The sequence below is a fragment of the Pseudorasbora parva genome, chromosome 12 (genome assembly GCF_024679245.1).
Source record: "Pseudorasbora parva isolate DD20220531a chromosome 12, ASM2467924v1, whole genome shotgun sequence".
Lineage (NCBI taxonomy): Eukaryota > Metazoa > Chordata > Actinopteri > Cypriniformes > Gobionidae > Pseudorasbora > Pseudorasbora parva.
In genome coordinates, this window is record NC_090183.1 from 26,641,411 (window position 1) to 26,669,288 (window position 27,878).

At 40.5% G+C, this 27,878-nt stretch overlaps 1 protein-coding gene across 2 annotated transcripts in view; it reads left to right on the forward strand.

The window, feature by feature from the left end:
- Nucleotides 1-27,878, forward strand: part of crocc2 (ciliary rootlet coiled-coil, rootletin family member 2) — a 72,506-nt gene that overhangs the window by 39,434 nt on the left and 5,194 nt on the right. For both annotated transcript variants that reach the window (XM_067459604.1, XM_067459605.1), the window contains 23 exons: nucleotides 368-567; nucleotides 1,365-1,547; nucleotides 2,047-2,191; nucleotides 3,033-3,179; nucleotides 4,943-5,173; nucleotides 6,102-6,295; nucleotides 6,726-6,853; nucleotides 7,206-7,375; nucleotides 10,313-10,492; nucleotides 10,674-10,808; nucleotides 14,481-14,624; nucleotides 16,184-16,422; nucleotides 18,622-18,781; nucleotides 19,550-19,717; nucleotides 19,809-20,193; nucleotides 20,393-20,544; nucleotides 20,902-21,022; nucleotides 21,134-21,297; nucleotides 23,539-23,790; nucleotides 23,872-24,060; nucleotides 25,174-25,323; nucleotides 27,073-27,273; nucleotides 27,558-27,689. In XM_067459604.1, the coding sequence (XP_067315705.1) occupies nucleotides 368-567; nucleotides 1,365-1,547; nucleotides 2,047-2,191; nucleotides 3,033-3,179; nucleotides 4,943-5,173; nucleotides 6,102-6,295; nucleotides 6,726-6,853; nucleotides 7,206-7,375; nucleotides 10,313-10,492; nucleotides 10,674-10,808; nucleotides 14,481-14,624; nucleotides 16,184-16,422; nucleotides 18,622-18,781; nucleotides 19,550-19,717; nucleotides 19,809-20,193; nucleotides 20,393-20,544; nucleotides 20,902-21,022; nucleotides 21,134-21,297; nucleotides 23,539-23,790; nucleotides 23,872-24,060; nucleotides 25,174-25,323; nucleotides 27,073-27,273; nucleotides 27,558-27,689 (4,170 nt within the window). The remainder of the gene's footprint in view (nucleotides 1-367; nucleotides 568-1,364; nucleotides 1,548-2,046; nucleotides 2,192-3,032; nucleotides 3,180-4,942; nucleotides 5,174-6,101; nucleotides 6,296-6,725; nucleotides 6,854-7,205; nucleotides 7,376-10,312; nucleotides 10,493-10,673; nucleotides 10,809-14,480; nucleotides 14,625-16,183; nucleotides 16,423-18,621; nucleotides 18,782-19,549; nucleotides 19,718-19,808; nucleotides 20,194-20,392; nucleotides 20,545-20,901; nucleotides 21,023-21,133; nucleotides 21,298-23,538; nucleotides 23,791-23,871; nucleotides 24,061-25,173; nucleotides 25,324-27,072; nucleotides 27,274-27,557; nucleotides 27,690-27,878) is intronic.

A 27,878-nucleotide genomic window follows, 5' to 3' on the forward strand; every position in this document is an offset into this window, starting at 1 on the left:
ATGCTCCCAACTTTGTGGGGACAGTTTGGGGATGGCCCCTTCCTGGTCCAACATGACTGCGCACCAGTGCTCAAAGCAAGGTCCATAAAGACATGGATGAGTGAGTTTGGTGTGGAGGAACTTGACTCGCCTGCAGTCTGAGTCCTGACCTCAACCCGATAGAACATCTTTGGGATGAATAAGAGTGGAGATTAAGAATATGTTTCTGGAGACATATTTTATTTAGTGCCACTAGTGGTACAGAAAAGACACTTTAAATGTGGAAACGGTTTTATAACATCATATTAAGTCCCTAATTGTGCCTCCCTAATAGTTTACTTTGCTATCACAAAGAGTATGTAATTTCAGTACATCTTTCCACCCAAAGGAGCTGCAAGCACGTCTAGAAGCTTCCCAAGAGCAGGTTGCCACCTTGCGAGATCAGCTGCATGTGGGGGAAGATGAAACCAGAAGCCTAGAACAAAGAATACGTGAAATACAGCAAGAGAACCAACGATTAGAGAGAGCTGAGGTGGAAAACACAAGAGATGCCCAGAGATACCACACCTCACTGGGCATAGTAGCCAGGTAGAGTCTACTACTGATTGAAACTGGCACTTTAATAAAAGATGCCATTGTTCAATGGCAAGGTAACTAGCACAAACTGAACATTTGTACAATACCCTCAGAAATTTTCTATAGAGCTTATTATTCATGATATAATTTTGTTGGCCAATTCAGAAGGCTAATTAATAAATGTCTGTGCTTAACATAAAGACTTTCCTGTTTTGCTATATAATGACTACCATATATACAGCATATTCTATTGTTGTGTTTTTTTGTTTTTTTATTTAACTTTTAATCAGGAAAGGTCTCATTGAGATAAATCCCTTATTGAAAAGAATCCCTTTTAAAAGAGCGTCCTGGCTCAGTTTTAGTTCTCTACTCTTAACCCCCCTAAGTCTTGAGTATATAAGGCCAATAAGGCTTAGCTGCACTTTAAATGGGTCATATAATTGAAATTACCTGAGAAGATATAGTAAAAAGTAAATATATATATATTTATTGCATGGATAGAGCAAAAACATAACTTGAGTTTAAAATGCACATGCACAGTTCAGTTGAAATATAAAGTTTTAATATTAATAATAATATTATTTTAAATATTAAGTCTTTAACTTAATGCTGTTAAGCTGAATGTACTGTATAAAGCAAACTGTTTGGTGAAATATCTAAACAATTAACAACATGGATGTGATGTACAGTGTCATTATGGCACTTAAGTCAATGTAGACTAAAAACCTGAATAGACTGCTATTATATACGCTCCAGTGTCAAAATCAAACCTAAAACCATGAACTTTTGCTTTTTATCTCTCTTTCAAGTGAAAAGGGAGAGCTTGAGAGGCAGCTCTTAGCCTTGAAGCAGCAACTGGAACACGCACAATCAGAACAGGAAGGTTTGCGAAGCTCCTCTCTGGATGTTCAGAGGCAGAGAGACCTCCTCAGGCAGCAGAGGGAGGACCTGGAGAGGCAGCTGGCCCGAGAACGCTCTGAATCTGAGAGGGGGTACGGCATTGCGAAACCTTAAACCCTTTGACTTCCTTCTTGGCCCTTGTTTATTTCCCTGTCCTATTGTTTACAGTCAGTATCCCTAGCACATGTTGTCCTTAAAGTAGTCTTGAATCAAGACAGAATAGTATTGTTTGCAAAATCCATTAAACATGAAAATGCATAATGCATTTATTTTTCTGGTTAGGTCAAAGGTAAAAACCCTGATTATGAGTTATTATGTACTGTATATGGATAAGAATGGGTTTGGATGTGCTCTTTAACCTCAAGTCTTTTTTCTGCTCAGATGAGGAAACATCTTTAAGGGGTGTGTTTATAGAAGGATATCTACTTACAGTTTGTGTACATGAGAATGTGCATATAGTATACCTATATGTTTACATTAATATTATGTTTTGTTTGTGTGTACAGTTTGTCATGTGGCTCATTTGGTTGCTCTGCAATAGGGTGCTTAGGTTTAATTTGTTTTTGTGCTTGTGTGCATTGTTTTCTACAGACGACAGACTCTGGAGCAGTTGGAGATGAGACACTCAGATGTGCTTAAAGAGCTGGTCACACTAAAGGAAGCTCTGAATCAGCTGACTTTACAGAAAGAGGTTCTGGAGGATGAAAAGAGCAGTCTCACACAGGCTCTCTCTAGGGTACCGCTCTACACATTCACACAAAATGCACATTCACTAACATCCCCACTTCACTCATTCATTTACTCACCCACTCATTCGTTCCATCACACTTACTTACCTGCTCGATAATTAATTCACTCACTCCATCACACAGTCATTTGTTCATACACTCACACATTTTGTTTTATTTTTTCAACAGTCACTCACTAACACATTCTCTCAAAACCCTCATTCACTCCATTTTTTCATTCAGTAACTCCATAAAACATTCCCTTCAACCAGTTCATTAACTCCCTTCCTCACTCATTCACTCATTTATACACCTACTGTATTTACCAACTCATTAATTCATTCTTTCATTCACACGTTCACTCATTTATTCATCTTAACCACACCTGTTGTCACCTACATGTTCCTACGGTGAATTACACCCAGTCATAAAATTGTTTACCCAGTTTTGCATTATTTATCCATTAAGTAAATACAGAGATTTTTTCCATGCCAAATGTCCAACTCACTTGTTGAATTACTGGAAACTCCGTTTACTTTGACCTTGGATGAGTTATGTAGTCCTGCTTATTTGTAGTGGTTTATATTTACCATGTAAAACTGCCTTTGTAAGATTTTTCATCACTTGCTCTGTCTAGCTTACAGTTTTTCCATGCACACTTCCTCAGTCTTGCCATAGGTCATTCTGGGGACAAAATGTAATGGTTGAACTCTAGTACTATAAAACAGTTCTGAAAACATATTTCACCCTGACCGCTGATTACAAAATAAATGCCTGTTACGTGAACTTGGTAGCTAATGATTGTATGTAGCCAAACTTCACACTGATGTTTGTACTGCCTCCCTATAGGCAGAGGCCCAGAATGCTGAGCAGGAACTGGCGTTCACTAAACTACGAAGTGAAGATGCAGGGCTACAGGACTCCCTGGCCAAGATGGGAGCACTGAGCGAGGGATTGGCTAAAGATAAAGTCGAATTGAACCGTCTTCTTCTGCAGGTCAGGGTCATGGAACTGGATAGTGTGCATAGTGTTGCTCATTATGTGTGTTTTTAAGGGCCAACTGTTGATTAAAGTATTCTATCTTGAGTAATATTATAGTTTTTTTTTTTGTAGTTAACTCATTCAGTTCCTTTTCCAGTAACAATTTTTCAATTATTTTCCCACTTGATCCTGGTGTTGTATGGCATGATTGCAAACTCTCGGTTCTTAGCACGTGCTGAACCATCCTGGTAAAATATGTGTAGTGATATCACAAACTTCACTTGTCTGTTACCAGTTTTTCTGGCTACCAAGGCAACGGCTGACGCATTTGTATTACCAGTCCATCCCAAGGAGCTCTGTTATCAGCCCCAAGGTGTAAAATGAATCAGCACGGAACAGTTAAGCAAAGAGAAGAGTTTGGTGCGATGGTGGAAAAGCAGCTTCTGTTCACTCTGCAGCCATATTTGCAATGCCTGGGGAAAGTTACTTTAAAAAAAGTAAAGCAATGCCCAGGCAGTGTTGGGGAAAGTTACTTTAAAAAAAGTAAAAACTTTACTTTGTTACTTTTTATTGAATGTAATGTGTTACTTTTGCATTACTTTTCCTCATCTGGACTGGGCTTGCTTGTTTGTTTGCTTATTTTTTAATAACAAAACATCCACAAAAAGTTATATTTTTGGCAAATGTAAATGCCCTTTCACACCAAAAGTTAAATGAATAAGCTCCAGGCTGAAGGAAATGCAAATTCACGCCTGTACAGTAGAGGGAGCAGAACGAACCTTTCAGCTGTGCTGCCATTCTGAACCGTAGGTGAATAGGATATAGGAGAAGAAGAAAGAAAGAAAGAAAGAAAGAAAGAAAGAAAGAAAGAAAGAAAGAAAGAAAGAAAGAAAGAAAGAAAGAAAGAAAGAAAGAAAGAAAGAAAAGTAACAAATGTTATATTTAATTAAAGTCATTTTTGCTTATTAGTATGGTTCATCGAAGGTTAGCAGCAGACATAAAGTATATGTGTCATTTAACATTTAATTATTACAGTTTTATATAATATTCTAAGTTAGCATTTTGCTGTTTTTAGTCATTTTGAGGAATGCTGAATCTGTTTTTGTACCAGTAAGATGAGTAAATGCCTGCTCACATTTAATCTAGAACTACAATAACTATCATGTTTAGTTTACACAGTGAAAGCGCACACAACGAACGCCTCTGCCCTTACTCCTGATTTCTCTCAATTTGGGGACAGAAGAGGCCTCATGCAATAAATGGGAAAACTTGCATTACTTATTTAAAAAGGAACTCAGATATTTTCGTGTAAATGTAAAAGTAATGTGTTGAAAAAATAATCTGATTACGTAACTTATCATTTGTTACCTCCAACATGGCCTCTGGGAAATCCTGAATTGCTTGCCATATTTACATTTAAAAAACATAATTCAAATCCGCAGCAAAATCTGACATTAACTGTCCCATAAATGACTACCAATCTGTGATTGTTCGCGTTGCACTTTTTTCACATTCAAAGTAATATTGCTTGAATGTTATATGCTGTTATAAACAATTTAATCAAACTAATACCAAATTAATAGCCTTAAATATATTTCATTAAATATATCAGTTAATTTGTTTATTTTGATAGCCCCGGATTTATATTTTACATTGGAATGAAAGCTTAATTTGTTTTTGCCGTGCATTATAAAACAAATGATACGATTTCCTGTTAAGCTGGTTGACAAAGAAAGAACCTGGACACTAACATAACAGAATCCACATTCTGCTTCCAGGTCGAGGCCGAAAAGTCAGAGCTTGGTGAACGCAGACGGGAGGCAGAGCAAGAGCGAGCGGCAGCCAGAGAGGAGCTAGCTCAACTTCAGCAGGAGCTATTAGACCTGACAGCAGAGAAGCGTGGTCTCGAGGCCTCACACATTCACCTCCAAGAGGCCCGAGTGACTCTAGATGTGGAGTACAACCTCCTGCAGAGAGAGAAAAGCTCAGTCCTGGAACAACACGCCCAGGTCAGCCGCTCTCATCCTCGCAAAATGAGTGGGCGTGTGCCCCATTACCCAGCATGATTCACAACTCTCAGCTGTGCTCTGACGGGTCTTGTTGTCACATTAAAAAGCCAAGGGAAGATATTGGACCCATCTGCCGTGGTACTCAACACCTTCCTCCAAGAGTTCCAAATATGAATCTTGGCCCAAGTGTGTGCTTTATGAGTGGCAAAGGAATTGAATGGGGGAGGCGAAGGGGATCTTGAGTATAAATGAAGGACAGGAAGCCTAGAGAGATAGATATTACAGACGGGCAAGATCACAGTGAGAGAGAATGAGTGAGAAAATCCATAAATCATAAGGTTGATCTGTCTGCTCGCAGCTTTGCAACAGACAGTGTGGAATTTGTCTGCTTTTTTGTCTACACCTACAGTCATGTTTTACAGAGGTGTCACTATATTAAAACTGTAGTGTTTTTAAGTTTTTATAAATCACTTGATCTTAATGCCACATCCATTTTTACACAGATATATTGTAAATTATTAGTACAGTATATTATTTGCAGCACATCCCTGTTTGTTTTACTTGCTGCTTTTTCAGTTGACCTGCTTGGCAGTAAAGTGAACTAAAATTTTCTTTGGTTTGCTAGTAAACGGTTTAGTGTAGGCTCAATGAGGAAAGTTTTGACATATCAGGAAAATATTTAGACTGCATGCTGTTCCTCAGTGGTCAGTTACTGGCATAATCCAGGATCTGACGTGAATGACAATCCACAAAATTATTAGATCATGTCTGAGTACTTGATTCATAATCATGACGTTGATCTACTATCAGCAAACAGTGAGTTTCCTGTCCATTTCTTCTGAATGGAAATGTCCTCGTCACAAACAAAAAAAGGCATATGTGACCATTCATTAAAATGCTTCCATGTACATCTGTGTGTTTTGTGTAGGTCAGTAAGCAGAAGCAAGCCATGCAGGAACAATTGAGTGCATGTCGCAGAGAAATGGAGCTGAGCGCTGCCTCGCTACAGAAGACATGCAAAGAAAGAGATGAACTGGCAAGAGACAAAGCCAGTCTAACAATGCAACTCACCTCAGAGCAACGTAAATGCAAGGCCCTGGCCCAGGACCTGGCCGCTCTGCGGTGAGTCAATGTGTGTTAGTGTTTTAGTGCAAGTAGGATTTGGTGTATTAATGTGTTTATATGGGCTAAGTGTTTGTATTTATGTTGGAGTTTGAGTTTGGCAGGCAAAGTAAAACACCTGTGTTTTTAGCTACGTTTTTTTTTTTTTTTTTTTTTTTGAGTAATTATCAATTGGGCCTTTTCAATCATGTAGCTCTTCCTAGCTTCACTAAGTCTCTTCGGTGAGAGTATCACTGTGAGGTTAAGCCTGTGTTTTGCTGTGTAAATCATCCCCAGAACATCTCATCTGTCTTAAAGGATGTTAGCTAAAGAAACAACCTTTTAAAGATGTTCATTAACTACACTATGCACAACCCATTATTATTAATAATAATATTATTATTTTTATTTTATATTTTTCACCATCTCTCTTGCTTTTTCCGTTGTTCAGGGTTGAGAGAGAGTCTCTAGAGTCAAGCCTGTTGGACAGGCAGGAACTGGCCTCATCGCTAGAGGCGGACCGGGATAGGCTAGAGGAAGAGAACGCTAGTCTACAGCAGGCTAACGAGAATTTGACGCGTGAGTGTCTCTCCAGGGAACCTCAATCCCTCTCTCATTGACTTGGCTGAGCTTACTGGCCATTGGGCCCCAGCTATAGTCCACAAGGGGCCCATATTTTAGCCCAGAACTGGAGAACAGCTGAGGGGTCAGTCGAGGTTCTCTCTAGAGCTTAACAAAGTCCCCTCACAGATAGCATCCACACTGTACTATTTATGTGTTGGTGCTGTCACCATATATTGTGTAATGATGATTCCGAAGAGCATTATAATTTCATGTATCCAGCATGTGAACTCAGCATGTCCCTAATGTATATTTTCATTACAAAGCATGTTTCTCCTCTGAGTATATACTTGTTCCTTTCTTTGCACAGGTGAGCTGTCTAGTGTTCACGGTGAACTAGAGCAACAAATGTCCCGGGCTTTGCAGGAGAAACAGGCTTTAGAGTTAAAGCTTGCTCTGGCCGAGAGAAACGCACAACAAACCCTCATAACAAAACAGCAAAGCCATCAGGAACAACTGCATATTGAGCGAAATCACAAGGTATCCCTGAAATTGAGATATAGGCACTGTCCCAAATGGCACAATTGATGTGAAATTGTGAGAGGTGAATTTTTGTTTTTTTACAGTGTATTAGTTCAATTTACAATTGATTTGAATTTCAAACAAATGATTCATGATTTAAATCAAATTTGCAGATTGATGCATAAAAAGTTTCTATGCATTAAGAAAACGTACTCGCCCACTTGTAATGGCTGTCACGTGAACATCCTTATATTCACAATACCATACGGTTTCCCATTTGACATTTTAGATTTCTAAACCCTATGCAGCTGTCTCAGAAGACTTCCAATACATTAGCCACTATACTGTATGATAACTAAAAGAATAATAAAGTGTTGTAAATTGTAAAACAATGTGTGCTACAAACTACAAACCCAATTCCAAAAAAGTTGGGAGACTGTACAAATTGTGAATAAAAACAGATTGCAATGATGTGGAAGTTTCAAATGTCAATATTTTATCCAGAATACAATAAAGATGACATATCAAATGTTTAAACTGAGAAAGTGTGTAATTTTAAGGGAAAAATAAGTTGATTTTAAATTTCATGGCATCAACACATCTCAAAAAAGTTGAGACAAGGCCATGTTTACCACTGTATGGCATCCCCTCTTCTTTTTTTAACAGTCTGCAAATGTCTGGGGACTGAGGAGACAAACTGCTCAAGTTTAGGAATAGGAATGTTGTCCCATTCTTGTCTAATACAGGCTTCTAGTTGCTCAACTGTCTTAGGTCTTCTTTGTCGCATCTTCCTCTTTATGATGCACTAAATGTTTTCTATGGGTGAAAGATCTGGACTGCAGGCTGGCCATTTCAGTATCTGGATCCTTCTTCTACGCAGCCATGATGTTGTAACTGATGTAGTATGTGGTCTGGCATTGTCATGTTGGAAAATACCAGGTCTTCCCTAAAATGGTCAACATATGGATGGGAGCATCTGTTGTTCTAGAACTTGGATATACCTTTTAGCATTATTGGTGCCTTTCCAGATGTATAAGCAACCCATGCCACACGCACTCATGCAACCCTTATACCATCAGAGATGCAGCTTCTGATCTGAGTGCTGATAACAACTTGAGTTGTCCTTGTCCTCTTTGGTCCGGATGACATGGCATCCCAGTTTTCCAAAAAGAATTTCAAATTTTGATTCGTCTGACCACAGAACAGTTTTCCACTTTGCCACACTTCATTTTAAATGAGCCTTGGCCCAGAGAAAACGCCTGCGCTTCTGGATCATGTTTAGATATGGCTTCTTTTTTGATCTGTTGAGTTTTAGCCGGCAATGGCGATTGGCACTGTGGATTGTGTTCAACGACAATGTTTTCTGGAATTATTCCTGAGCTCCATGTTGCGATTTCCATTACAGTGGCATTCCTGTATGTGATGCAGTGCCATCTAAGGGCCAGAAGATCACGGGCATCCAGTATGGTTTTCCGGCCTTGACCCTTACGCACAGAGATTATACACTGTAGATGATGATGACTCATTGCAATTTTTCTCTGAGAAACCCCTTTCTGATATTGCTCCACTATTTTTCGCCGCAACATTGGGGGAATTGGTGATCCTCTGCCCATCTTGACTTCTGAGAGACACTGCCACTCTGAGAGGCTCTTTGTATACCCAATGCCAATTTACCTAATAAGTTGCAAATTGGTCCTCCAGCTGTTCCTTATATGTACATTTAACTTTTCTGGCCTCTTATTGCTACCTGTTCCAACTTTTTTGGAATGTGTAGCTCTCATAAAATCCAACATGAGCCAATATTTGGCATGACATTTCAAAATGTCTCACTTTCAACATTTGATATGCCATCTATATTCTATTGTGAATAAAATATAAGTTTATGAGATTTGTAAATTATTGCATTACTTTTTTATTCACAATTTGCACAGTCCCAACTTTTTGAATCGGGTTTGTAGTATGTTTATGATTACAATATTAAATGCAATTCATTATTAACATTATTAAACTACATTAATTAACATGAACTAACAATTAAAAATACATTTTATTAATTTAATAATATTAGTTAAATGTTAATTTCAACATTTACTAATATGTTATTAAAATAAAAAGTTAACATTATTTAATGAACGTGCTAACATGAACTAACAATTAACAGTTGTATTTTCATTTAACTAACATTAAAAAAGATTCATAAATAATGATAAATTCATAAAATGTAACAAATGCATTGCTCATTGTTTGTATGCACTTGCTAGTGTTAACTAATGGGACTTTACTGTAAAGGTTTACCATGAACAGTTTGTAACCAAGCTGCTTACAGACTGTTTTTGTACAGGTAAAATAACTGGAAGTGGCTGATACCGAGGCTTTCTTGTTAAAATGTCTACACCCGCTCTTATGTTAAAAATTGAGGACTGAAAGGAGAACAGCTAGGGCTTAGGATGGCATTTTGGAAAGAGCTATGGAGTAAACTGCTGTACCCAGCAGGCAATACAGCTCAGCATGCATAGTGTGTTTATTTCAGACATGTAAAGTGATAACTGCTGTAGAAATAGAACTACAATTAAAAGTTTATTTTTTGTTGTTGTTTTACATTATGAATATAAAAAAAATTCTAATCAAGATACATTTACTTCAGAAGAAAAATGACTTCTGAAAAGAAAAATCTAAATGGAATTCATTCTTAAAACAAGAAAAAATATCTGCTAATTAAAAATAATAATAATAGTTTTCCCATTAAATGAAGTAGATTTATCTTAATTTAAGAATGTTTAGATATTTGTAATGGAAAACAAGACAAAATTACTAAGAAAGTGTATATCAGTCCATTAGAGAAATTCTGGCAGAGGAAGCAATTGAAATGCAATAACCCTAAACTGTTAAACTCTCCTGTGGATCAAGAGAGTATTTGGATGCTTATAACACAAGCACCTGTCTTGTGTGTTTCAGGAGCGCATGCGTGCGGAGTTGTGTGCACAGAGGGAGCAGGCAGAGTCGCAGCTGCGGGCTGAGTGTGAGGAGCTGCGCATGCAGAGTCGCAGAGTGCTGCAACAGCTGCAGGAAGAACTGGCCAAACTGCAGCAACACTGTACAGAGTCCCTGCTGCAGGCCGAGAGCCATAAACAGCAGGTGTGTGTGTATTTGTGTCTCAGTTGAAACCATTTGACATCTTCCTTTCAATCTGATCAAAAGACATGTCTGTAGCCCCAAATAGCCTTAAACCTATCTACAGCCAGAACATGGGGCAGATGGCATCACTGTAGTTTTGCTCCACTGCATTAACTCTGAGTTGCCTGTGCTTGATTGGTAGGTTCTCTCTGAGAAGGAGGCAGAGAAGGCTACTCTTGCCGAGCGCATTATCATCCTCGAGCGTGACATAGAGACAGCTGCTCTTGAAAAGGACCGTATGCGTAGAGACTTCCTGAGCAAACAGGAGCAGGACAAGGTATAATAAATTTAAATATGTCAGTCAGTTTCATAATTAATCACAAAGAAACTTCGAGCAACATTAATATATATATATATATATATATATATATATATATATATATATATATATATATATATATATATATATATATATATATATATATATATATAGCAAAATTATATAATTTTTTTAGACTATATATATATAGACTATATATATATATATATATATATATATATATATATATATATATATATATATAGCAAAATTATATAATTTTTTTTAGACTATATATATATATATATATATATATATATATATATATATATATATATATATATATATATATATATATATATATATATATATATATATATATATATATATATATATATATATTATGGAGGGACATGGTGATGGAAAAAATATGACACGGGAAGAAAAATGATGTGTGTTTTTGCATTCTCTTGCAAATGTTTTGCATTCCCCTGAGAAACTTTGCATTTGCTCTCGAAATCTTTGGTTTTCCTCAAGAAAGTTTGCTTGCTAAACTTTTGAGTTCCTTTGCGAGCGAACTCATAGTTTCTCGGGGGGAACTCAAAACTTTTGCAAGATAATGCAAAATAATTTAAATAGTCTCAGGTTAAAACTGTCCCATTGTAGTACTACCTGCGTCAAGTGCCAGTCTAGTTTGAATTCACAAGCACAACTAAGACATAAGCACCTGGGAACCTGGTGCAGACCCCAGGTCCACATCATAAAACCTTACAAATGGGAGCGGAGAGAATCAACCCTGCCGCATCACACACATCTTGAAAGGATACTCCTGACAATAAGGCTTTAGAAGCCAGCATACTTCTAGTCAAATTAGCTCTAACAACCATTGGTGAAGGTTGTCCAGAAGCCTTGTAAGCAAGTTTAATTGCCTTGACTATCCACTTGCTCAGCGTCTGCTTGGTTGCGGGAAAACCTTTCTTCAGCAAACCAAAGCATACAAATAACTGATCTGACTTTCTCCACAGGGTAACTCTGTGGACATAAGTATCAAGGGCTCTAACTGGACTTAACAAATTTAGCTTTTCCTGGTCCAAGTTTGAAAAGGGAGGATGACAGAAAGGCTGCAGTATGGCACATTAATTGGAACTTTAGGCACATAACCCTGTCTCAGGTGTGGTTCAAATTCTAATCACGACAAGGAAACAAAAGGGCCTGGAGGTCTCCTACTCTCCTCAGAGAAGTAATGGTTAAAACAAACACAATTTTCAGAGTCAGAAACTTAACTGGAACTGTTTCCAAGGGTTCAAAGGGAGCCAAAGAAACAGATCTTCCAATACAATTGCCAGATCTCATGCTGGTAAACTGGATTTCAGGCCTCAGCCGCAATGCACCACAAAGGAAACCTGTCACCAATGGATTCCTCCTCAAAGACCAAAGATGCGTGGTAAGCCGCTATTAACTTTTAAGGTAGAGGGAGATAACCCTGCAGAGAACCATTTCTGCAGGAACTCTAGCACTGTACCAACCGAGCAGTTATCTCCAGTTGACGATTCTCACACCACAGAGTGAATATTCTCCACTTCAGGGCATAAAGTTTCCTTGTGGAGGGAGCTCTGGAGTGAAGTGTGGTCTGCTCAACCTCAGTTGTATGATCTGAGTCTATTGGTTGGAAGCCAAACCCACAGCTTCCACAACTCTGGGTGGGAGTGAAATATTAAGATCCCCCCTGATCAGAATCTCCCAAGGGGAGCAGTCAAGGATGGACATAAGGTCCGAGAGCCAAACTCGCACCAGCCAGAACATGGGCTACTAGCAACAGACGCCCCCCAACAAGAAGCTTCCAGAACAGGGCCTTGGAACAAGGCTCTTTTCAGATCACGAAGATACGAAGACACTTATTCATAACCTTGATAATGTGAACTGGGTTGTCCCTCTGGAAAAAAAAAAACCCTTGGTCTCAGAGGCCTGACACCATGAGCGTCAGGACCTCTTTGCCGAAGCCTTCTTTGCGATAATTATGGTCCTCAGATCCATCTTGGGTGCTCTCCTCGAAGAGCTCCTGTTGGGAGTGGAGTCATGACGCCATCCCGCCTGTGACGTTCCAGCTATCCTTTGGACTAATTTTACACATGATTCAAGACACAACCACACAAAAGCATTCCCACAGCATCGCTAGTATGATGCAGTGCGAGTTCCCTTGAACAGGGGAATCTTTTTTCAATCACCATGTCCCTTTAGCGACTCCCTTTAGGGGCTCTGTATTGTACAGTGTAGTTTGTAGTGGGGCATGTACTTTTTCAGTAAATGGACAAAAATATTATTTACAGATCATTTATTTATTGTTCGTTTGCATTTTTGATTGGTGAATTATAATTCACACTGAAGAGTAAAATAAGAAGTAATGAGTTCATAAACTGCAGGGAAAGTTTTGATTATTTAATTAATGCCTATTTGAAATTGTGTTCAGACCTATCCTATTTTGATGAAGTTTGATAAATATATAGAAAATATAGAAGCAGGTAATCATTTTCATGTTATGGCCTGAAATTATAAATTGCAAATATTAAAAATGATTTTATAATTATATTTTATATAAATATAATGTATAAATATATAAAAAAATAAAAAAATGTACAAGTGAATTTAGGCATCACAACATTATAATGTACAATATAAAAATTTATATTTTAAAATTGTGATATTAAAGAGCCCCTATTATGGATTTTGGAATACAATAATGTCATAATGTACCTCAAACTGAGTAAAATCACTGAGAAATGTTCTGCTCAAGGTTCGGGTTGAAAAATTATTTCATCATTGATTTCAACTCGCGCTGGAATTTATGTACAATCAACGTCATTATTACTGTCTTTACAGTGTGTACAATTGCTGAGCTTTAGGAAGCCTTCCTTAACAGAGCTGGAGTTCAGTTATGGTAATGGTCGATTGTTTCCGAAATATATTTCACAGAGTAGACTAGTGGAAAGGAGCGATTCAGAGAGAGTGATTCATTTATTGAGTCAGTTGAATCATTGAACATTATGGTGATTTGCAATGTATATTATGAGAAGATGTAATTGTTTTTTTCACCTTTGATGTATGTTAACCTGTTGTTGGAGAAATGTAATTATACTTTAAAATAGCATAATAGGGTTTTTTAAAGAGTATGCGTTGTTAAATGTCTGTAAAGGTAATCTAAATAAAAAAATAGGATAAATAAAAATGCACAGTTAAATGTCCTATATTGTCATATACTGTAAATCCAATATCGACTGTTACCAATAAATTAAGTCTGTAATATACAGTAGCTGATAGCCAACATCATACCAATATATTTTTCACCTAAATCTACTTTTGTGCAAGGGAGATGATTAAAGTATTGTAGGAATACACCTCAAGTGTTATCATATAGAGATACACATATATTCCACAATGTACGTCATCCATATGTAACCGGTCCTACACGACCCTGTCCAAGCGGGATTCGAACCAATGTCTCTGTCTGTCGCTAGTATACCTCTCAAGGCCAGGGGAGTCAAGTTTACACAGCTTTCTCTGCTCTAAAGGAACTGAAAGGAACTTGTTGCCTACAGAAAAATGACCCAGAGTAAATATTTTAATCACCTGACAGTCCTAATCTAGATTTATCACATTATACATTCATTTTTCTCTCTCCTCCTCTCTCTGCAGGACACAGTTTTAGGGTTGCAGGCAGAGCTTCAGGACCTGCGGTCTCGTTTCGAGGAGTCTCTGAGTTCCCGTGAAGTTTCGGAGCGCAGCTTAAATGACCAGATCAGAGAGCTGTCTATGCAGAGGCAGGAGGCTCAGCAAGAGGTCACACAACCCGAGACTTTACATTCACATTCCAGTTGTTCAGTTACAGAATCACATTTATCATCCAGAACACAAGAAAGCTATAGCCCTGGAGAGCAGTAAAAATTCTTTTTGTGCCAGGGCCAAATATCCAACGTCATGTGAGTTAGGAGGTAAGTTAGTTTATGTTGGGCCGTGAGGCAACATAAGGCCTGTTGGAGTCCAACTTGTACCTACCAGTGGCAGTCTTGGGGAGAGTAATTTAGCTCACACTCTTGTTGAACTTGGCATTAGTTAATGTGTATTGAACTTTTTCCAGGTGTCATCAGTTTGGTTGGTCAGCACACATGTATCATGTGTACATGTCTAACTTCAGCCTTGAGAATGGACTTCTGCACAAACCTCAGGCCACACATTTAGACACCTAGTGTGAGATGTGGTGAGAAATTCATCTCTGGGTGAGGCTGTCTATTCACCAAGATGGATTCTCCCTTTCTGTTTGATTATTTACACTAAACCTCCTCCAGCTTGACCTGGTCAGACAATGACAAACCATTAGTAGTGAGAGGGAACGATAAAAGCTAGCAAGGGAGTGAAACACAAGATTCTCTCTGATATAAAAAAGGAAAAGTTGGGGTCACAAATAAGCAGGTGCTTAGGGGTTTATTTTTTCTTGTGCTGTAATGAAATTCTCCATGGAAACACCACCCCCAATTCTTAAACAGGGTTCATCGCTAACCCAACTGTATTTCACTGTCCTACTAACCCAACCCACTATCAATTAATTCAACCAATGTGAGTTTGCCACAGGCTGATTTCTTGTACATTAAGATTTATGAGAAGAAAACATCATGTGTGGCCCAGTGAACACACACACACACACATTTCTCTTCAACACACCAGCATCTACACACACTTATACACACTGCTGATGTTTCTCATCATTGCTGCTGTGTGTGGCAGCCTTTGGAGCCTGTCCTGTCTTTCTCTGTTTTTCTTCTCCCGCTTTCTCTCTGCATTCTGGCTACATTTTAGGGGGGGAAAATGCACCGTAAAATGATTAGCTGTAGCCAAGCAATTACCAGAATGTGGGTCATATTCCTGTGTGTTTACATGGGCGAGGAGTTTCACCCTGAGCATATCTGATGAAAGTGTTCGAAAATTTGAACCATTTCACATGCACTTAGAACACATTTTTAAGTGCAAACGAGAACGTGCCCTGAAATCCAGTGCTGAAGGGAGGCAGAACTCTTTGGATGAGTCTGATGCTCATGCTTTGAGAAGCTGAATGGAACAAGGCAGTGGAATTTTACTAATAGGCTGTGTTTCCATTTCATTCATGTCATGGAAAATGAAGTTGAACTGTCCTCAGCAAAACAGTGCCACGTATGGAGTACGAGTGTTAAACGTCTTCACTCCCTCTGGGTGTTATTTCACTGTACTTGTGTGATTTAAATGGCTTTAATTTTAGATAGATAAAGTTACACCATTGCACTCAAACCATGACCAATCGCTTATTTTGTATTTATTGAATCATTTGGATTCATTTTATCATTCTGTCTAATCTCTGTCTCTTTCAGGTGGAACGTTTGAGGAGGGAACTGAGTGAGGTGGAAGAAAGCAGGGACTCTGGTCGTAAGGAATTGATCGAGGCCCATAGAGAGCTGAGAGAGTGTTTGCAGGACAGGGACGCTCAGCGGCGTGAGGGCATGGAACTGAAGAGAGCTTTAGGGGATGCTGTGAGAGAGAAAGAGGCCATCCAGACTTCCAATCATGAACTCCGTACATCTGTGAAGAGAGCAGAGATTGAAAACAACAGGTTTAGCAGACATAGTCTTTAGTTTGTTCAATATATAACCATATAATTGTTGATATCTTTTGTATTATATGCCTGTTACTTATTTTCTTGGTTAGCAGAGTACTAAATATCAGATCATCACTGAGATGTGATTTTAATTAAACAAGAAAAAAACCAATATGATTTCTTAAAAAACATTAGTTTAAAATAGGGTTCTCTCTATGGAATAGCTTAAAGGGTTACTTCAGCGATTTAGCATATGGATTTGTATCAGTAGAAATGTGGGAGTATATTCAAATGATTGAATGTTTCAACTTTTGAAATTAATTCCTATGAAAGTTAAGCTTCCAAAGGCATGAACTGAAAACACACCAGACTGAACATGCACTGTGAATGTATGCTGCGGATGTGCTTACCTCAGTTTTTGTGATGAATTTAATCTGACTCCTGCTGCGTTTGTGCCGTGACACTCGCTCGGCTCACTCACATTATATTGAACAGACACGTTTAGTTTTTAACTGTAGTGTCTGTTCTCTAACTGAACTAAATGATTTTCTGAAAATGAACAGTAGGTGGTGGGCAAGGGATCCAGTAATCCAGTAGCGGTGGCTTTAGGAGTGGCCTCGTAGGGCAGCGAATCCACTCTTTCATCCACAAGAGACAAAAATAAATGTTCTGTCTTTTCTCAGTCTAGAAGGGACCAAATTCAAAAATAATTTCCCATTTCTACTACATTTAAGGGGTACTTCAGCGCTGGGAAGATGAATCTGTATTTAAACTGGGTCATTAATGTAGTAGAAATGTGAAATTATTTTTGAATTTGGTGCTTTCTAGAGATAAGACAGAAAATGTGTTTTTGTCTCATAGGGATGAAAGACTACAATTCCTAGAATGCTTCGCTGCCCTGTGAGGCCACTCCCAAAGCCACCGCTACTGAATCACTTTTACTTTCCCACCACTGCGTTCATCTTCATAAAATCAGTTCAGTTAGAGAACAGACACTACAATTAAAAACTGAACGTGTCCGTTCAATATATTGTGATTTAGCCACAGAGGAAGTGTCAGCACAGACGCAGCAGGAGTTTTACACGCATCGTGATGAGCTGAATGAGCTCTCGTGATGAGAGCTGAGGTAAACAGGTCCACGCTCGTGGCAGTAGTTCTCAGCGCGTGTTCAGTCTGGCACGTTTTCAGTTCATGGCTTAGGAAGATTAACTGTCATAGGAATTAACTTGAAAAGATAAAATACTCACTTTGCTCTGCCGGCCGCACCATTTCCATGAATGCCTGAGCCGAGCTGAGCTGTGAGTGCGACCCCATCCCCCATGTGCAAGTTGAAAACGTGGAAATTACTCACTCTGCTGGCTGTAGTCTTTAGCGTATGGCCAAGCATTTTACCAATGACACAAATTTACGATATTTGCGTCACCGGAGTAATTTTTCCAGAAATAAAAAGCATAAATCTCTCGTCTCAGGGGGATATGAGAGGGGGAGCACGATCATTCGAATATACTCCAGGGTTTCTACCAAGCGGCAACCTCCCGCGATCTCTCTTGAAGCCAATACGGAAGTAATGTAAACTGCAATTCCTCATCTGGCCACTAGGGACAGGCTCCAGAAGGGAGCAGAATCTCATTGAGCCCCATGTTAAAATTCTCAACTTTAAAGCAGAAAAAAACATGTTTACAGCCTGGTACAAATTGTAGTTTTGGCTTATAAGGCTAATTTTGATCTTCATGACAACTCTGAGGGGGGTGAATTTTTTTATAACTCATTCGTTTACGTTATATAAAGCCTTAAGGTTCTGCATAATTAAGGGCGTGGTTACAAGTGGATAGCCATTTATCCGCCGTCTATAGTTATTGCGTCACCTCAGCTCCGCGCACATCCCGCCTTTTTGCCCATTTTCTGTTATCCGGGAGTGACACGCGATGACTCGCTCACAAGATGGCAACGCCCAGCTCGGCCATACTTTAAGCTTCAGAACGGCTTATCGGAATCCTATGGGTGACGTCACGGACACTACGTCCATATTTTTTTACAGTCTATGGTTTCTACTAATAGAAAGCCATATGCTAATTGCTGAAGTAACCCTTTAATGAAGTAACCCTTTAAATATCAGCATAGGAGTAGACATATCTTTATGGGATATCACACATTTTCCTTGTAAGGCCCAATTTTGTTATTTCACACGTGTGTGTTTTTCTTTTCTTTAATCAGTTTGAAGCGAGTGGGAGAGGAGAAGGAACAGAGGCTGACAGTTTTAGAGGAGTGTAAATCCTCCCTCCAGCAGGAGGTGCTGAAGCTGAGAACCAACATGCGTGAGCTTGAGAGATCACGCTTGCAGGGGCGCAGAGAACTGCAGGAACTGCGCAGACAGGTCAGGGCCAAGCGGCAACCTCCCTCAGTTTCTGTTGAAGCCAATACGGAAGTGAATTAAACTGCAATTCCTCGACAAATCCTTGCAGGCTCCAGAAGGGAGCGGAATCTCATTGAGCTCCATGTTGAAATGCCTAACTTTACAGCGGAAAAAAACATGTTTACAGCCTGGTACAAATTGTGGTGTTGGTCTACTCTATACAGCTAATTTTACCCTTCATGACAACTGTGAGGGGGTGAATTTTTTTCTCATTCGTTTACATTATATAAAGCCTTAATGTTCTGCATAATTAAGAGCTTGGCCACTTTGTGGATAGCCATTTATCCGCTGTCTGTTAGTCATGACGTCACCTCAGCTCCGCCCACGTCCCACCTCTTTGCCCATTTTCTGTTATCTGGGTGTGACATGCGATGCCGCGTTGCCAAGATAGTGACGGTCAGCTCGTCTCTACTTTACCCTTCAAAACTGCACTTCAGAATCCTATGGGTGACGTCACAGACACTACGTCCATATATTTTTTTACACTCTATGGTCAGTGCCATATAAATCAAAGGTTTTATTTTGTAGTTAGTGCCTTTACATGATCCTAAACATATAGAAACTAAACCTAAACATTTATTGTTAGTCTAGCCATACGCATATACAGTGGAACAAAACTGTTTTTCCAGGTCTGCATTCTCTTCTTCATAAAATTCAGTTGTCTAGAGTTTTGTATACATTGCAACCATTTTGTAAAATACCTACATATAAAAGCATGTGTGTGAGCAGGTGAAGACATTAGAGGGTCAGTGCACTCAGCAAGGGCAAGAGTTGAGTGACATGCAGTCCAGACTGTCTCAGGAAGAGCAGAGAGAGGAGGAAATGAGAAAGGAGACCTTCACTCTCAGACAAAGAGTCCTGGAGAGTGACGCTGGCAGAGAGGCAGCACTGAAGGAGGTACAACACACAAAATGGCATGATTACAGCATCCACACACACGTACAGTAACATGCCTAAATTGTTAGAACTGGTCTGTGTGTGTGAAAAGGCTGCAGGTTTGCAGCGGCGTGTAGCAGAACTGGAAGAAGCGCATCGCCAGGAGAGAGAGATGCAGCAACAACGGGATTCCAATCTTCAGGAGAGCCAACTGAAGCAGCGTGAGGAGGCCGCTCGCTTGGAGGGGGCACTACAAGAAGCCCAGGCCCAGCTCAGGGAACTTGGGCTGAAGGTCAGTCTAGCAGAGGCCCAGGCCCAGGGGCTGGAAGAGCAGCTAGGACAGAATGATGCCATACGGAGAGATCTCGAGCACAGGTTGAATGTTCTCAGTTCTGCGCTGAAACGTACACTTGGAAGTGGGCGTGGAAGACGTTCACCTACACCTGGGGAACGTGGGCGGAGCCCCTCACCATGGAGAACTCGTTCACCTGTGAAAGGTAATGCGTTCTCAGTCTAATAATAAACCTGGACTTTTTAGCAAAGGTTACTTTAGGGTCAAGAAGAAGATCACCACTTATATTACAAAGGATTCTTTTCTTCAAGGCTGAAGATTATTAAACAATGGTCTGCTCTATCGTTGGCATTCTAAATTACATGTCAAAGGAATTAAATGGAAACTTGTGCATGTGCCCTCAGGTGAAGTCATGTCAGAGCAGCCTGGGGTGTGTGGGTTGACTGTGGGTTCTCTGTCCCCCTCCCACCGAGAGGACGGAGAGTTGGAACTGGACTCACTTCAGATGTTGCTGCGTAGCTTCCAGCAAGAGCTCAGGGACACACAGAAAGAGCGGGTACCTGACACCACTACATCACCACAAAGGACAAAGAGGCATCAAAAAAGCAATTCACATAAATATACTGTATAGTATAACTATGCCATTCTTCTGAATTCATCAAAATGAGAAAAAACTGTCTAAATCGTGAATGAGTCATGCAGACTGTTTCTATGAACTGTTTCGACCAATTTAAAAAAAAGATCCAACTTAAAAGAATGATTTGTTCACTAATTCAGCCAAGGATGGGTGGATGTCAAGATTTGACACACATGAATGAAGGATCACAAACAACACAATGTTTAACAAGAATAATGAACATATGAATAAAAAGAACATAAACATCCTTCTCTCTCTCTGATTGTGTGATTGTAGGATGAGTCCCAGGCACAGGCGCATAGTCTCAGCAAGCAGGTAGAAAACCTGCAGGCCTTTCAGGAGAGAAGCAACACACGTATACAGATGCTGAAACAATCTATTAGAGAGCTGGAGGAGGGTAAGATGAAACTCTTGCCCGACACTTGGGCATATGCTGCTAAGTGATGACCAGTTTGCAACTCTGTTTTTGATTATCATTGATGTGAATGTGTGGGTGTTTGTTTGCCAGGAAAGCGTGAGCTGGCCAAGCATTTAGAGGGGATGCAAGCATCACTTTCCTTACGGGATGAGGCAATTCAGCGTGGAGAAATACAGAATAGGATTCTGAGTGAAGAGTTGGCCAAAATGAATAACAGCCAACAGATAACTGAGGCAGAGGCCAAAGCACTGCAGGTTAAAGCATTCTACACTAACAAAAAAATGGTTTACAAAATTAAATGCAACAGTGATATCAGCCTCAAGGCTACACAGAAGTGAGGGTCTGCCAATAATAAAAAAACTCCAGGTCTATCTATGACAGATCATTTAACAAAAATATGTTTTACTTCACTATGGTGATGCACTTTATGGCTGCATTTACACTATAGGTCTTGATGCACAATTCCGATTTGGTGACTGTATCCGATTTTTTGATGGCCGTCTTGGAAGTGCGCAAGTACGTCTTTGGCCGAGGTTGATGGCCGTCTCCAGCGACGTGGGCCTGTGGCACTGGACCCACTCGGCGGTTCGCTTGGGGAGCCGAGGGATGAACTGCTCCAGCACCACCAGATCGATAATATGGTCCACGTCGCTTCCGCCGGCCAAAAGCCACTTGCGGCCGGAGTCCCGGAGCTGCTGGGCCATCGCGAAGGGCCGGCCGGCCTCGCCCCAGTCCAGGGAACGGAAACGTTGGCGATGTTGTTCGGGCGACCGGCCGACCCGCTGGATAATGGCCCTCTTCAGATCTTCGTAGACCAGGAGGTTCGCCACCGGTAGTTGTTGGGCGGCCGCCTGGGCTTCTCCAGATAGAAGGGGGATGAGGCGCACCGGCCACTGTGCACGTGGCCACCCGCAGGCCTCCGCCGTCCGTTGAAATAGATCCAGGAAGGCCTCGGGATCGTCCCGTGGCCCCATCTTGTGCATCGGCACGTGAACCGGTGCGCCGGTCTGCCCGGCGGCCTTGGCGCGAGCCCACCGGTCGAGCCAGCTCCGGAACCTCTCGCGATCCTCCTGCTGGCCTTGGACGATCGCCGCGAATCTTCGTTCCTGATCCGTCCTAAGGTCCAGCAGTGCCTGATGTTGCTCGTGGTGCAGGACCGCGAGGGACGAGATGATCTCCGCAAGTGGGGTGGAGGACGATGTTTGCATGGCGGCGGCTCGGTCCTACTTCCTTCCCGGGTTTCGGCACCAATGTAATACAGTTCGATGAGGAAGGAAGGAAGAGGACAAAGGGGTCGGCTTTGGACTGCTGACGTCTTTTATTTAAACTCAAACAACAACGCGCACACTTCAGTGTGACTCTTTTCTTCATTCACTCAATAACAGTTTCACTTCCGGGTCTCGGCACTTCTGGCTTCCGGGTCAACTCAGAGTCTCAGGGGGTGCGTCAGCAGTCCGTCTCTCTCTCCCATGCTTCCGATTCTGCCAGCGTTTTAAGCTCTCACCACGCCCATTACTGGAATAAGAGACAGGTGTTATCAATCTGCGTCCAACCCACTCACTTACCGCTCATCCCGCGGCTCTCTCTCCCGCTGCAGACCTCGCTGAACCACGCCCCCCTTGCCACAGTCAGCAAAACATTTATCTCGTAAGGCGGAGAAAAAGAGAAGAGCGCTTGGTCACAGTTCGTGTCTACCTGAGTTGACGTCATTCACATCCGTGTCTTTTTCAATTACGTATGACTCGCATTTACTGGGGAATATCTGATTTGACTACTTACATGGCAGACACCAATGCACGTATCCGATTCATATCGGATTTATTACCACATATGAGTGAGTGAGGCTTGAATCCGATATGAGGATATCAGAATTCATGCGTTTTTTTTCCTGCTTACACGTTCACGTGTTACATGTTTGATCTGTGTCTGTTGTGTTTTGCCCCTGTACTTCCTGGTTTGAGTTTAGGCACATGTTCCTTTCATGTTGTTTTCTCACAGCTTTCTTAGTTTCCCGCCACGGTTCAGTCCCCTCATTAGTTTAGTGCCTTCAGCTGTGTTCAGTTATTGTCACCTGTCCCCCTCTTTAGTTCTGTTGAGTGTGTGTATTTAGTTCCTCATGTTCAGTCTCTCCTTGTCCGTTCTCACGTTATATTCATTTGTGTTAGATGTTCTGTTTGAGTTCTGTTCTAAATAAAAACCCATTAAGTTTGGACGTCTTGGATCTCTCCTTCTCTGCCTCATCTAACAACCGTAACATCACGTCATATCCGATCTGTGCCACATGAGAGGAAAAAATTGGAATTGGGTCACTTGAACCATGCAGTGTAAATGGGGCCTATATCACCAGCTCAAATTCACTCAGATATTGTATAGCTTACTCTGCTTTATCACAGTCAGATGCAGCAAGCAGGAATTAGCCACTCATCAATAAAGACCTCTGATGAGTTGCTCCTCTGGTAGTCACATCATCTGTATAAATACACTGTTGTATTCAGGAGAAGCTGGAGCGCTCCCAGGCCTCTGAGGAAAGTCTGGAGGCCGAGCGACGGCGTATGAAGCAAATCTGTGAAGCCGCGGAAGCTCGAGCTGCCAGGCTGGAGCTTGCGCGGCGGGGTTTGGAGGGAGAGCTGCAGCGTGCCCAGCTCCGAGCCACAGAGACAGAGGCGGAGGTCAGCTCACTGCAGGAACGCCTCAACAACCTCCGCAGAGAGCTGGGAGGCAGCGAAGAGCGTGCTGCTCTCCTGAAGGTTTGTGTAGGTTTGCACCGTGTCTAAAAGGACATGTTTCATGTTTGAGCAATATAATGCAGTACTGTTGTCCCAATGTAGGCTGAGGGTGAGAGATTGGCAACTGCTTTGGCACATACAGAACTGCAGGAGAGCCAGTTGAGGGAGCAACTGCAGGCAATGACTGCATCCTTGACCGACAGCAATGCTGCTGCAGGATCAGCCCGAGATCAGGCCGCCCAACTGCAGCGAGCTCTCACAGCCAGCGAACATGACCGGAAGATGCTGCAGGTCAGTGTGGGTTTATAGCAGCCACAAGTTGATAAATGCCATTTATAAATGAAACAGAAGTCGCAATAGTATTTTCTTCCCTGTTTTGATGTTTAACCGAGTGAAATTACTTCTCGAAAAAGGAAAAAAATGTGGTGTGGGACTTCATTTTGTCCATCGGGAATCATTTAATTCATTGGATCATAGTGGTTTGCTATTGCTGCCATTTCATGTAAGTGACAGGTTGTTCTGCCCTTGAGCAATTAAACACGTCATCAGATAAGATATATCATTACAAGAGGGAGTGGAAGTTCTTTTGATTGAAGGCCACAAGGGTAAAAAATAATTAAATTATAATATGCACAAATAAATCATTTAATTGGCAATACTAGCAGCAATATACTAGCCCCAGAAGTCCTATAACTGCAAGACAGAAGGCAAGCTCAAACATCTCAACTTGATGGAACTTAGATAAAACAAGTTCAAGCAAATTCTCTATAATAGCTTTATTAGAAACTCTGCCAATCATTTTTCTTCGTCATGAACTCACAAACAACCTCATTAAGTTCATTGTGGTTCAGCCGCATACACAATTAGGACCGCTCCCATTTTGATCTCACTTCTCCTCAGTTCACGTACAGCTTTAATTGAAACACCACAGATCATCTTACTACCATGGCCACAATATGTAGTGATTTATGCTGTGGTTCCATAACTTTTCCAGATTTGGATTTTTTTTCTTCTTTCAAAGTATTTACCTTTGCTTCTGTCTGTTCCCTGAAGGTGCCTGATGACGGTGCAATAAAAAGCAGGACTGAACTCATTAATTTTCTCTGGCTCCTCTGGAGAGCTTTTAAGACTTAGTATGAGTCTGTGTTTTAAAGATGCTGTACAAACAAAAACACTGGGCCCTCAGTGTAAATCTTTTTCAGTTTGCTTGAGACCTGCCTGTTCTTGCCAATAAAAAGAGGTCCAGAGTAAAAAGAGAGTGGGGGGAAAGGATAAAGACAGGCAATTGGTAGTAGTGAGGAAAAGTACAGCTTCCTCATTAAAACTGTATGTGGGTGTCTGATTATGCATGTGTGGATTGATGCCCGTTCATACTTGTCTGTGTGTGTGTGTGTGTGCACGCAGGAGAGGTTGGATAAGACACGGGAGGCTCTGACAAATGGTAGGAAGCAAAATCATGGCTTGAGTGAGAGACTACAGAGCCTGCAGAGAAGCCAGGAAGAGTCTGAACTCAGGGTCTCCGAACTGGACAAACAGACACGTGGCCTGCAGGAGGTTGTGCATACACACATACTCTTACAGTTTACACTGTTCTAAAGGGTTAGATCAATAATTAAAATTCTGTGATCATTTACTTTCCCAGATTTCATTCCAAGACTTTCATACATCTAAGAAAGAAAGACCAAAGAGATTTCTCTCCCTCTGTTGAAAGTCCATTAAACCCAAACTTTGATGCTTCAAAAAGTTCATAAAGAGATCATAAAAGAAATCCTCAAGTCTTTTAAAGATAAATTTTAAAAAAATTATTATAATTGAGTTTTTTTATTCACAAATAAACATTGATCAATGCAAATACTTAAAGCACATCAAGTAAGTCAAATGGACGTGCTTGCTTGATGCGTGAAAACCAATGAGATTTGTTCCTGCGCATCAAAAAAGTATGGTTGAGCTTCTATTCACCATATTTAAGGTTTCATTAGAAATATCTTCATTTGTGTTTTGAAGATGGAATAAAAATGTTATGGGTTTGGAATGACATGAAGGTGAGTAATTGATGACAGAATTTCCATTTTTGGGTGTACTGTCCCTTTAATTTAATTTTGTACTTGTAGGCACATTTATCAAACAAATATTTAGACATTAAAATACATGTTGCATTCCAGGTGACAGTGGTTTGGCAGTGTTTAAAAAAAAATCTGTTTCAGTAAAAAACACAAAATAAAAATGTATAACAGCCAAAAAAAATTATACAACCAAGTACCATACCATCACCTTGATATACTGACAGTCCGTTTCATTTTTGGTTAAAAATTATTCAAAAGGATGTTTTGAGCAAGTACACAACAAGCCAGTATTCAAAACTTTCTCCTTACCTTAGCCCTATACACAATGGTAAGCTTACAATACGTAAGCTTATAATGATTTCTTATAATTTGAGTGGTACTGGTGGATTCCGCGGGAAATTCAAGCATGTCTTTGCATCATTACGTCACGTCTATACATAAAGAAGGAGTCCGGCTAGTAGGCTATCGCATGCAAGGAGCAGATCGCATGTTCTGCAGGGGATCATTTATAGCCTTTTCTCACAGCAGTTGGAATGATTAAACTTATTTGATGGCAGATTGTAATCCAGAAAGGCCCAAATGACATCATCAGTGACTGGAGATTCACCCGTGGTCAAATGCACGGATAGACTGTACAGAATTTACAGCTAACATTAATACACACTAAATACACGTAGTCACGCAATGCTAAGGATGTTAACATTAACAATTTGAGAACAAATTATAACAATAATAATTTGCACATTTTATGTTATATAATGAGTGATTGGTAGATTTAATCACCATTGGTAGCGCGGTTTATTGTATTTTCCGGTGTAAACTCTTATTGAGGTTATACTCCAATACGTAGAATATGTGATCCGAAGTACAGTATCCACACCGGTGACTGGACCGGACTGACAGCCAGCCACACAAACTCCTCAAAACATTAGATTCATCTGCGCTGAGGTGCCTCCGATGCACAAGTAGTTGCAGTTGAAAACTGCAATTGCAGGTTTCAAACAGTGATGGCGACAATGAGGAAAAATGTATGGACTGCATCTGTAATTCACTTGCACATTACACTGTTTGCGTCTTACCTAGACACAAACACACTCTACCTTTACCGTTTCCATGTTTCCATAGTTTTTGCCCCATACATGAAACATTCTAATCCAGGAATGTATGTTGAGCTACAATGAGTTCTGGTCTGGACAGCCATGTAGATGTCTATTCTATATATTTTGTTCTAATTCTCTAGGCTGTGAGACAGAGGAAACAGGCTGAGCAGGAGGTTCAAGAGAGGTGTGCGCTCCTGCAGGCAGAAAAGGATCAGCTTCAAGAGCAGGTGGCTACCCTGCAAACCACTGCACATCGGCTGCAAGGAGAGAAAGCTGAGTTGGAAAGGACACTGCTGCGTCTGGGAAAAGACAGATCCTCTCTAAAACGTACCCTGGAGAAGGTACATGTCACTCTATTATAAACAGCCTAGCATAATGTCTTTCAAATACAGTTTGTTGTGCATGTCATCATCTGTGATGTTTCTTGTGTCTTTTGTCTGCACCTTGAATTTGAAGTATTATTGGTTGAGGTAAGTTTTCATGAGAGCTTGTTTGCAGTTTTTGTGTGTATTTTCTGAGGGGTTTAGCTTGAGCTGGAAATTCTATACATGAATGAATAGCATGTGAGAGTATCTTACACCAGATTTCTATCCATGATACATTTGCATGCGTGTATTGTGTGCAGGTGGAACAGAGTCGCCAAAGGAAGGAAGTCGAGGCACTGCATGCTGAGCGAGAGCGAGAACATCAAGAACAGAAAATTCGAAATCTAGAGCTAGAGTTAAGCGAGACACAGTCCGAAATTCACACACTACAGGTGATCATTTAAGAGTGTTATGACATTTATAATTTATGGATCAGAATCTAGTCCGCTCAGCTTTTGAAATCTGATCTTAAAGGGGTCATGAACTACATTATTTTATGTGTCCTGAAATGCACGTATAATGTTTGTATGATTTTTACATCAAAAATAGTCATAAGGCATTTTTCCTACCCTGATTTTGTC